The sequence below is a fragment of the Trematomus bernacchii genome, unplaced genomic scaffold (assembly GCF_902827165.1).
Source record: "Trematomus bernacchii unplaced genomic scaffold, fTreBer1.1, whole genome shotgun sequence".
Lineage (NCBI taxonomy): Eukaryota > Metazoa > Chordata > Actinopteri > Perciformes > Nototheniidae > Trematomus > Trematomus bernacchii.
The window spans coordinates 5,013,660-5,025,941 of NW_022987910.1; the positions used below are offsets into that span (position 1 = coordinate 5,013,660).

The 12,282-nt window shown below is 44.2% G+C and overlaps 1 protein-coding gene across 1 annotated transcript in view; it reads right to left on the reverse strand.

Moving 5' to 3' along the window:
* Positions 1-12,282, reverse strand: part of arhgap35a (Rho GTPase activating protein 35a) — a 59,841-nt gene that overhangs the window by 14,439 nt on the left and 33,120 nt on the right. The window contains 1 exon segment of the mRNA XM_034115305.1: positions 4,250-8,086. Coding sequence (XP_033971196.1) covers positions 4,250-7,972 — 3,723 coding nt within the window. The 5' untranslated portion in view covers positions 7,973-8,086.

Genomic DNA, 12,282 nt, shown 5'->3' on the forward strand with positions numbered 1-12,282 from the left:
AGGAGACCTGTATTGCACTCCTGCAACATTCCCTGCCTGCCTTGGTATGGCTGAAGCATCAGCAGTAATTGTACTGCGATTTAATGATGTTCAGGGGGAATGTTTTGAAGGCCCCTGAGGCCTGGATCTCTAGTAAGTCTGTCAGCCCCCTGAGGCTCTGCCCTGGCAGGCTGGGTGGCGAGGCAGGATGCATGGTTGGCTGGGCACACAGACTGTGGGAGCAGTGCAGGCCTGATAGACAGACACAGGAAAGAAGCAGATGAGGGCTCATTAGAGAGAAGAAGCCCGGCGTGCCCTCTGCTCCAGATACTGGCCTCACTGCACTCCATCCAAAATGTTCGATAGAACATAACTACACATTCACTCCCAACGGTGCTCAAGAAAACAAGCGGGGAAACTAATTAAGACTGAGACTATCACTGGTCCACCTGGACTATTTCAACTCCACCTTTTGTTTGAATATTTAGTAAATGCATTCAGTTGTTAATCTACGTAATATTTCAGCTTGCTTTTGGAAGACTTCCACCTTAAAGCAGACCAATATTATCGGCCAATCTGTGGCTATTCCAAATACACAATCCAAACTACCTCTTTTTAGTTCAGCACAGCTCACTTTGAATATAGTATTTGTCCTATTTTATTATATTTTCTACTTATTCTTCTTTCTGAGTCTTTGAATGTACCATATATACCAAAGCAAATTCCTCGTATGTGTAAATCTACTTGGTAATAAAACAGATTCTAATTCTGATTCATCATCATCAGTGAGTATGCCAGGAAATACCTACAAGATATTGAACGGGAAATTAAATAGACCTTCTATTGGCGGCATTCGTATGTACGTTTTGTCTTGAATTATAGTTCATTTTAATATATAGTTTTGTTTAACATCCAAAAATCCCTGTTAACACTGTTATGGTAAAAATCAGCCGTTATAATAAATTCTATTGTCTAACTTCAAGATATATTTAGTGAGTATATACTTGTTGACCTTAAAGATCTAGTATCACCCAGGCTCTTTTATCTAAGGGGGTTTTCTATGATAAACTGTAGGAAAAGGGAACTGTTGCTACTTTCGCAGTCATTTGGGTGCTTAGGTGTCAGGGAAACAAAATGTGAAAGATAACCCAAATGACACGAACTGGCATACTGGAAAAGTTACATTGAAAAAAAGACATTCCAAGTAAATTAGCAATTGTTGCCCAGTTATCTAAGTATTATGAACTGATGCCTAACAGGAATTCCTTTACTTATCACTTCCAACGAACTCCCCTGCTGCACTGACTGATACTTCTTTAATGCTCCCTTCTCAACCTAAAGACATCCTTATACTTGTGACAATTAGCTGAACATCTACATATTTACAGTTGAAGTATTTATTCACATATGCCCAACACACCCATGTGGGGTTTTTATTGCATTAAAAGGGGTAGTAATAATAGTGAAGCTACAAGACAACAGCCTCTGTGGTGATAGAGTTGTACTGTCATAACTCACTGCCAATGTAGCAGCTCATCATTTATTTGTGTCCCATCATCCTGACTGTGTGGTATCTGTGCCCTATATCAGTTTTTTTTTAGCAGCATTGTACCCCCCCCCCCCTCTCTTTCTCTCTTAATGTCTTATCCCCCTGTAGTTCTGCCTTCTGGCCACTCCTTTTAGTTGCTGACTGAGACAGGATATGATGCCAGCGCTGAGAAGACAAAACAGATCTCTACCACAAAAGACAAACAAAACACATCCTTAATAATAACATACAGACATTGTGGTGAGCGTATACATACACAGTGCGCAGTAGGATGCTGAAACACTAAGCCGCAATACAAAAATAATTTTGGTTCTATCATAACTCATTTCTCTCCGGCTAAATTTCATTTTTGCTCCATAGTTGTGTTTTCTCCTTTGATTGTCTCCCTCCCTCTAGTTTCTTGTATGAGGAGGACACTAGACTGGAACTAGGTGACTGAGGAATTTGAAGCATTTCTCTTGCTGGCTGAGGAGGTTTAAAAAAAGCTGCAGGAGAAAAGAGGAAATGTTTCCGGCCTCTCGCTGAGGGAGGGCAGGCGGGACAGAAACACAGTTGGTTATTCCTTAAGGTAAAGGGGGTTTTGAAACAGGCTCAGAGTCTAGTTTCAATTATTTGTTCCTGCCTGTCATGACTCAGAGTGGTACACAGCACCCTAAGGCTCTGACCAAGAAAGTGTTTACACTGCATAAACCTAAACTTTCACCCTGAAAAAAGCAACTGAACATTTGACTTATTGTTAACCCTGACAATACTCTAAGGAACTGGTTCCATACCAACCCAGAGTCACTGTTAAAACACATCTCCCTGAAATGGCCAAATAAGTCAATACCATGCCAGTTAACCTGGGGGGATTTCAGGCTGAGCGGTTTGAAAATGGACTCTTATCTTTGAGACAGCTGCTTAGAAAACAGGTGATGGAACTTGATCACATTGTTACAACTATATTCAAGCCATAACGGCCTTCAATGCAGCTATCAAGATCCCAGATCTGCTGTAGGGCACAAATCAGAAGCACAACTTAAGGTAATGGTAATCCAAATTAAATTGGCTTCTTTCTTGGGAGTTTGTTTTCAAACAAGGCTAATGATGTGTCACATGAGATTTTATTGATCCCACTTGCCCCCCCTCAAAGGACAGGGTCAGAGCACAGGGTCGGGTAAAAGTCAGAGCTTGTATAACATGGGGCTTGAAGTGGTTTGTAGTAGTTTGTTCTAGAGAAGGTACATTGAGTACACAATATCAGTAATGGCTAAAGGAAATAACTTGGTTTAGGGTAGCTATGCGAGTAGACAGGCTTCACGCAGGTATTTGGACATCACAGTGTGTGAAAACATTAATCATCCCCCTCCTTTTCCACCATACTGACAGCCATGGTAATTATCACAGACACACAACATATACAGCTGTAACTCCTATTCAGCTGACACTTCTGTGCCACACCATGTGTGTGAATGAACAACATACCAGGCTGATAAGCCTAACAGAGTAAGGTCAAAACTATGGTCACAACACGTGTGAGAGACAAGCACAGAAACAGCCAGCAGAGAGGTAGACCGAGGCTGAGGCTAGAGAGATATGGGGTAAACATAATGTGGCGAGAGACTAAGAGTTTGACAGGAATGTGAGAAGCAGAAAGTATGAATCTGCAAGAACACACAATCCCTGTGAATATGAGCGAAATAAAAGGAATCAAAGAAAGCCAAGCTGACAATTTTGAGTGATCAGACTTGACATGTACTTTCATGCAGTCCCACAACTGTGAACAGTAAAAAAAAAGCACTGCGTTAACTAGATGGCGCTGATGGCAAACAACAGATCACTAACGGCAAATACACTGCCCCTTTGACAAATCATTTGTAAACAATGCAAAGTTGTTCTACTTTCAGGGCTGGTTTTTATTAGATTAGATTTAAGGAGGGAAGGGGTCCTTTGCTCAGATTCTCTCAGATCATTTGCATGATCGCATTGTTTCCTAAACAGCAGGGCTGTTTACAACTCATTTGCTGAGCTATAACATGAGTTTTAATTTATCTTCATGAACTGCTACAGGGATAATTGTAAGATGGATGTTGATGTTTTTTTAAAGTTTTTTTTTTAAATGTCAAAATTATGCCAGCTCTATAATGGGAAACTTGATTGAACCATGGGGATTTACACATTAGCACAAACTGATACAATAGCACAGTGCATAATGTGGCTCTGTCCCTATTCATTAAGATTTTCCTTATTGTATCGTGACTGGAATTTTCCTCTTTTTCCTCTGATTATGTGGCTAGTTTAGAGAATTTCACAGAGCAGCCAGGATCAAATATATCTTGCAATATAACATGCCTTCAGAGGCACTCCTAAGGTATGGCATGTTTTCACTGAGCTTAGCTGCAGAGAGTAAAGAGATTATACTGAACTCAGTAGTTATTCCTCGACTTTAGCGATAAGCCGTTACCCACTAAAGAAAACAGGTATTGAATCTCAGAGCGCTTATTGTACTGAGGATTATGGGCATTTTATCCATTCTTTCTATAAACAAATATTTGTATGTGTGTGTGCGCATGTGTGTGTGTGTGGCATTAATTACAACAAAATGTTCGCTAGTTACAAAAGTGACATTTTTCCTGTGCTATTAAAAGGTTCTACATTTGAGATTTAAACTTGTTTAAGTCAGAGGTGAGACTCATACTTTACATCATTCATAGCTTACAAAACAGATGGAAGCACACTAACCTTTGTATTTCTGCGCAGGCTCTTAAGAATATTTCTCCTTTTGGGGTCCTCAATCTCCTCAATCGAGTTGTCCTTTTGGGCTCCTACTTCATCTTGGCAAGCCTTGGGTGGACCCCCCATCTCATCATCACTGCCTATGGAGAAGCTTGTCCTAAAGCTGCTGAACTTGCCAAGCCGTTTGGATCTGTCTCTGTAAAGCTTAGGCTTTACACCGATGGCGGACAACTTTCTCCTGCGCTCAAGTGAGCTGCTATCGGCCTCGCTGTCGGACCCATTCCCCCCAGCACTGCCGTTGGAGTGGCCTTTGTTGGAATTGCGGATGGTGATAATCTTGCCCTGTGTGCTGTCATGAGGGACAGAGTAAATTGTCTCTTCTTCTGAGGGCCGAGGTTTGCTCACAGCATCCATGGGCTCTGCATAGTCTGAGGGGTCATAGCCACCATCGCTACCTGGAGCCCAGGTGACAGCTTGTGGCAAGGAGCGGCGGTTGGTGCCACCCTGCTGGTCCATGTAAGGGCCGAGGTTAACCTTACGTACAGGCTTCGGCTTCACTTGTGGAGGAACCTTGTTGTTCAGCCTGTTCTCAAATGTGCTTAGCTCAGAAAGGACAGAGAAGGTGTCACTCGAGTCCAGATCAGGTAGCTTGAAGTTTCCAAGGTGGGAACTGAGACTGCCTTCCTCCCTCAGGGGTGATGGGTCGATATCGTCCTCTGAGTCCATAAGAATGTTAACTGGACTGGGAGAGCCACAACGAGGGCTGATGCTCTCATTGGTACATGCCTCAGCCACATTATCATACATGTGTGTGGCCTCAATAATAGTGCGCTTCTCTATTGCCTCTTTTAGGAAGGTTTGGAAAAGGTCTATCTTATGAAGCCCCCCTACTACCCCACCGTGTCCACATATTACTGTGTTAAACCTGGCCTCTATTTCATGGGCCAGTTCCTCTCCCTGACTGACCTGCTCCTTAGCTGACTCAGAGTCTGACAGCTCCATTTGGCTCTCCCCTACTGCTAGCAACTGGACTGGGATGATGTCTTGGACCTCACACAGGAAAGCACATAATGTCTCCATAGAGGCCTTGCGGCGAGCTGAGTAAACTGCAATGTAGCCGTGAACTAGCTTGGTTTTGCGGAGTGAGAAAGAGGAATGAAAAGAGAGCAGTGACAGCTCAATGTTCAGCCTCTGACCTCCTATACTGAGTTCCAGCAAAACAGATGTGCCACTGCTTAGGCTGGCGGCAGGACGACAATGCTGGGGTAAAAGGAATGGAGCAAGGAGCTGGTCTATGTCGTAAGTGTCTCCACACATCAAGCACATGACTATTCTCAGGTCCGCCTCCAGCATTGGCTGGGACTGAGAGTCTCTGAAGGCAGAGGATGAAGGCGGTGAGGGAGGGGAGATGCTCCCTATGCTTCTCCTTGATTCTAAGAGGCCCTTCAGCATCTGGTTGATCTGCCTCTCGTTGACATTGCGACCGTAGGTCATGCCTGGAGAGGCAGGGTCTAGGTAGGAACACTGCAGCTTTCCAGCCACCTGCTGCCCTTGTTGGATAAGAGTCTGAGCTGTCTCCCCCCCAATATCCCCAATTGACCCAACCCCCCGCTTGGTGACCAGAAGGAGGGACAGTGGGAGTTGGGCTAAGCTTTTTTCCCTTTCCCTTCTGCTTATAGTTGACTCCCTAAGCCTCTCTAAACTCTCAACAACATAAGAGAGGGATTCCTTTGAGTTGTACAAACACAGGCAGCCATGCGGTGTAAAGGTTGGCGTGTGGAATGAATTGACTGGCAGACGTACGTTGCCCTCTATGGGACGGAGGGCTAACTCATAAATCTTGCCATCTAGCACGTAGCGGTCTTCACTGGTGCACATGGCTCTTATCTCATTTGCCATCTCTCTGGCTAGCCCATCTTTCCCTAGGATGACAAGATTTATCCGCTCAGCCCTCCCCAAATCCAGTCTTGTACTATCTGATGATGGGTAGCGAGTAGGGAATCTGGAGGCCAGTATCTGCTCTATCTTACTGTCCACACAGTGGGGGCTGTTGGGACAGGTGTCCTTTGTGGGGTGGTAGACAAAGTGGATATGTTTCAATACCAGAGCATCCCTTTCTGCCTGTAGCTTCTGCAGGGCTTTAAACCTTTGCTCCTCACCCAACACCTCCTGAATGGCTCCCATTTTCTCTTTACTTGGCTTTGCGTCCACTTCCAGCTCATAAAAGAGCTCAGAGTATTCAAGGAGCAGTTCCTGAAAGTCCTCTTTGGCTCTGTCAATGATTTCCTTCTGGTGTTTGTTGTAGATATCCAGATATTCAGCCTCATCAAGCCACTGATAAAAGTCTTCATTCATGATGAAGCTTCGGGCCTCCTCCCAAGGTTTCCCTGGTGTGATAAAAGGAGAGACACTTAGCTTCTCCTTGAACTCCCATCTCATCTCTGCCCGTTTGCGCTCATTTCTGAGATGCTCCAAGTGGGTTTCATAGATGGCTTCAGCTATGGGGGTCTCCAGGAGGTCCTGCGGGATCCGGTCATCGTCCATTTGATCAATGTGTGGTGTGGTCTCCCAAGGGGTGTCGTCGAGCACTATAAACCATTGGGTGAAATCTCTCTTTGTCTCCAGGACTTTCTGAACTCCAGACCAGCTCAAGTGGTCTATCTCATCCAACTCTGGTAGCAGTACAGAGAGAGCCTGTGGCAGAGTACTTAGATAGGCCTTTCTACGTTTCTCTATATGGTCTTGTTTAAGTCTATGCACATGCTGCTGGAAGAGCTTCTTGGCTTTAGCTGTCCCCTCAAGGAAAACATAGTCCTTGTACTCGGGAGAAGACTGCATGCGGCGACTGACTGCTAGCCACGTCTCATTGTGGTTCTTCACAATACGGGTGACCAGCCACTCATAGCGGTCTTTGGCAGAGGCAATCTGTTGACTCTGCTGTTTTAGTGCCTCAAAGTAAGGGATAATTTTGGGCTTTCCCCTACTCTTGTCGATGAGCTGAACCAGTGTTAGAAAGGCCAATTCAACATTGACATTAGAGCGTGCTGATGTTTCTACCACCTGTAGGTTTTTCTTTGCCAAGGCAAAGGTGTGTGAGTCTTTAATATAGCGCTCAACTCCTTCATCGCATTTGGTGAGAACCAGTACCACAGGTTTCTTCGTTTTGGCTAGCTGGTTGTACAGGTTGGTGACAAACTTCATCTGGTCCTCAAAGCTACGGTTCATACCCCTGCTTACATCCACACAGAGTAAGAAGCCATCCACCATAATTTTGCCTTCAGGCATCTGTTTCTGCTCAAAGTCTTGCTCTAGCCCCAGCTGATCTGTGCAAAAGTACATCAGCTTCTCAGCTGAAGCCAGCTTGGTGGACGCTGCCCTCTTGATGTACGGTTGGAGCGCCGTGCTTCGGTGGGGCTGGAACGTCTGATCATCAATGAACTCCGTCTGCTCCACCACATTCATTCGGCATTCAGGCCCCTCCTCCAGCATCCGCCCAGCCTCTCCCCAGAACAGGAAGTGGTCATTGTTCACAACACGGCCTCCAAAGTCACTGGTGCTAAGAACAGAGGTGTGGTCTAGGTGGAAGTCATCTGCACTTGGCCGGACAAAACGGTTACATAGGCAAGACTTGCCCACACCGCATTGGCCTTTCTCCTTCTCTGTGCCGGACAGCCCAAGCACGACCAGGTTGTATGTGGGTGCCCGGACATCTTGCTTTTTGGCCATCATTATAGCTGGCAGAGGCTCATCCTGCCATGCTGTTGCTAGCTCTGGGGAGAAGAGACGGCAGCCAGGGAAGGAGGTTTCCCATGCAACAGGAGCTCACTGGGATGTGGTCTGGTCCTGCATGATAGAGAGAGAAAGAGAAAGGGGGAGATATCATTAATCAAGTGAAATAAATAAATAAAACATTCCAATGACAGGCTTTATTATTCGAAAGCTATTGTGTCTCCCATCAAAATTCCTAATGTGTGCCTATGTGCTGTTAATAATGTTTAATCTGTGATCCTATTTCTCCACTGAATGTTTCCTGAAAAGATTGAGGTCAGTGGCAAAGCTGCTGGAATACTGCACATTATTTAACTCAGCTGTAGCTCAGTAAAAGGCAATTCCTCACCATTTAACTCATTTAATTTGTATACTGCCAGGATTGCACTGCTAATAGTGGTGCCTTTCACATTTCATTCCTATATTCGTTGCGACTCAGTATGTGTTTTGGCTTATTATCCAGGATCTAACAGTGTGGTTAGTTTTCTCACAGCCAGCAGCAGTAGAAAGAGAGTTATGTGGGGTTTCACTATCGCAGACAACAGACTCATGAATGTGCATACAAACCCATGCACACACACACGCACCACCACACATTTGTGAAAACAGGCACACTAAGCTCCCTGCACCCCAAATGAAAGACACACACAAAAAGATGAAAGCAGATAAGTGTTCCAGAGCTAAAGTTACTAATTGGCCAACTAGGGAAAGCCATCTGCATTTTAAAAAGCTGCACTGCCTGTTGGCTGACTCATCTCCATCAAAAACATGTTTTCCTGCGTTTCTCAAACACTCTGCAAACAGATCAGAGTTGGCTGATGTGCCATCATTAATGTCTCAACATGTTTACCTACAGTTAATGCAACCGACTGCTCCCATGCTGTCAAGAAATAGTACATATAAACATAGATAGCGGCTTAGTTGACTTGGCAATCTCAGTGTTATTTAATCCATCAGTAGATCCAAACTCAAACTAAAGAGACGTGATGAGGGATGTTCTTTAAGGAATGGCCTTCTTTGACAGCGCAATTTGTAAGGAACAAAAATTCTCAGAGACAGTTAGAACACAGACTTGCAATATGAGCCCACCCCCTGTCATAAGTGAGGAGTTAATGTAGCAAAACAGACATTAAAACCACTATTAATCATGAATAGCTCTTTTGACAGAGAACACAAAACCAGACAAAGCCTTCATTGCAGCTGAATTGAGTATATCAGACAACAGAGAGCTGTGGATGCGCAGAGAGGAACTTCAAAGCTCAACACTGTGAGACTAGAGGGGGAGACAAAGAAAGGGAAACGGTAGGAGTAAGAACTTACTATAGTGGAACTCAGTGTAGATAAAAAGCAACCTCACACCTGCTGTCTATCTACTACTGCATACACTGTACATTGAGTTTTTCTTGAAAGCTAAGTACCACTAAGCGAAGTTCAAAGCTTGGCAGTTATGGCAAAGCCTTGAAACCCTGAGTCTCACTAAAGAAAATTACAATCAGGCTGTGAATTAACATTACAGAGGCAAGACCTCCCCACTGCTGCACCAGGTGTTTTACCAAGTGCCAGCAGAAAAAGGGGAATCCATATCAAAAAGAATGTATTGTGATATTTATAGAGGAAACACACATGGAAAATGGATCAAGGCAACCAGAGAAAGACCCTGCTCTGTATTAAAATGTGGTGCTTCTTGTTCTCAGCAAGGCTTGATACATTTTGGAAAGATATATGACCTAGGAATCATAGCTATTTCATTGTCTTCTTTTTCAAGACTCTCTTTTCAGTATATGTACTGCTTCTAGTGTGTGCACCCACAAGTCTGACATCAGGAACACATCTAGTTGGAAAATGGTGCAGTATCTACAGCTTTGACCAGATGAAAAGAACTGCAGGTGTGGCATCTATAGAACTGAAGTGAGCCGTTTAGGACAGAGCACACATATGTCCTAAACTAGTAATGTTAACATTGAAGAGCAGACACCATAAAACTACAATGAGTCACAAGAAACATCACATGCTGCATCTGGTTAAGGTTTTTGGCTAAACTGTATGCAGCCTTTTCATAATGATTTGTATATGTGAATCATAATCATAGATCATACAAATGTAATGAGATCCATAAAATAGATTTATCTGACGTCTACTAGGGCCAGTTTTTCCTCCCTAAATTCTGTAACTTACTGCAGTGATATTCCAATCTTGTAAAGCGAGTGTCATTTATATTGTTTCTTTTGAACACTACTCAAACACAAATGCACTGAACTGAACAGACATGTCGGCAGGAGTATTACAATGCAGATCATGTTATCAGTAGTTAGCTATATGCTATAAGGGGTACTTTCCGAATAGTCCCTCAATAATCACCTCAAGTACATATCAGTCTCATCATAAACTTGTATACATTTCTTTTATGAGGTAAACAAAAAGAAATGTGATTTATGTTTATGAGCTCTGCTACTGCAAAGTTTGCTTGGAACTGCTTCCCTGCGCAGACTGAACTGTAGTGACATGCTCTAGGTAGCGGTCTACTGAGCTGACACAGGGTGTTAAACACAGATATGCAAGAAGCCATGGTGCAAACTCGTATTAGCACAAATGACCTATATGGGCTCACACATAAAGGTGCACACATGCACGTGCATTCACACATGGACATTATCCTATGTAACACCCTAGTGTGTCATGTGTGAAATAGGTCATGTTTGTGACCAGCTGCGAGAGTGTCTGGATTAAAAGAAAATCAAGCACTCCTAAAGTCCCTATAGACCTGGAGGCTAGCCAGCCTCAATGCTCTCACAGCTAACATCTGCTGCATTGACCCCACCTATCTTTTTTCTAAGAATGTTCCTACGAGTGTTCCTAGTGTGTGCCGTGTATGTGAATCTACAAGTTCATACACATTTTGTGACAGTTAACTAACATACTCACTGTGGAATGGTGCAGGTTATGCATATGGTGTGTGACAGAGCTGTGGCATATATACAATAACCAAAAAAGGAATGGCAAAGAAAAGAGAAATAGAGAATAAGTGAAATAATGATAACCCTTTCCCCCCACTTGTGTCAGAGGGACATGTCGGTGTGAGAAACAGACAACTCTGGGTTCTGTTTTAAGTGATGTGATGATGCATTGATTTAAAACATAGCATCGGATAATGGAAGAAAATAATATGCCTCATGAGACTGACTGCCGTGCCCAAGTCAAACTGACAGAAACATGGAATATATATGACATTACAACGGCACAATTCTCGTTGTTTCAGCAGCCTGTCAAATTGAACAGTCTAAGTGCTGACTTTCATACACAATAGATCTCATTTAGGGAATACATTTCCTCTTTCCGCAGACCTATAAAGACACCACTGCCTGAGCTAGCCTTGGTGCAACAGTCCAGTTGTCGAGCACTCAGGCAGTCTCTCGGTTCACCCCGAGGCCTGGTGTGTCATGCGCATGTCTGGCCACATACCAGTGTCTCGAGGCCCAGGGCTGTGTAGGGCTGAGGCAGAGATAGGTTAGGGCCTGCATTGCATCTGCCTCTGACCCTGAAACATGAGGGTAAGCAGAAAAGGAGAAAGAGTAGGAGGTGGAAGAAATGCAGGAAGGAGTCTAAGGCAGTGGGAAGAGGCGGGGGGACAGAGAGGGAAGCTAGTGCACATTGAGAGGATGGGGCTATAGAGAAGAATGGTTATGAGAGGAATGGGAGAGAGGTCAGTGGCCTGGGTCATGTGAGCTGCACATTGGAATCCCCTCAGGGAAGAGGGGCAGGGCGTGGTGAGGCCAGGATGAGTTAAGGGTCAGGGTCTGACCCGTCACATCACTCGCCCCCTGCCTAATCACAAACAGCATTACAAGCAAGACATACCTAAATACCATATCTCCATGTCCTTGTTGCTTTTTCTCCTTCCTTTCTTCTTTAAACTAATCTTGAAAACAGTCAAAACACACTTAAGCCAGCAAATCTTGCCTAGACTGAACCTGCCCTTTCTAGGTCACTGACTATCTCAAGAACAAGAGAAGCCAAGGAAGATAGTATGCATCTGTAGGGCATTGGAGTGCAGCCTGAAGCTAATCCTAGGGTGGCAGGGCGTGAAGTTCATCATAACACGTGCTACAAAGGGCAGCGGGGAAGAGCCCATCAGGAGAGAAATCACAGCCTTCACAGGGTGGCTGCATTCATTTGATTACAGAGCAAAGAAGAAGAGTCAGCAGCCACGGACTCAGTTTCAGTCAGGCCTGTTTTGTTATAGAAATATCCTTATCACTTAGCTTAATTAAGGG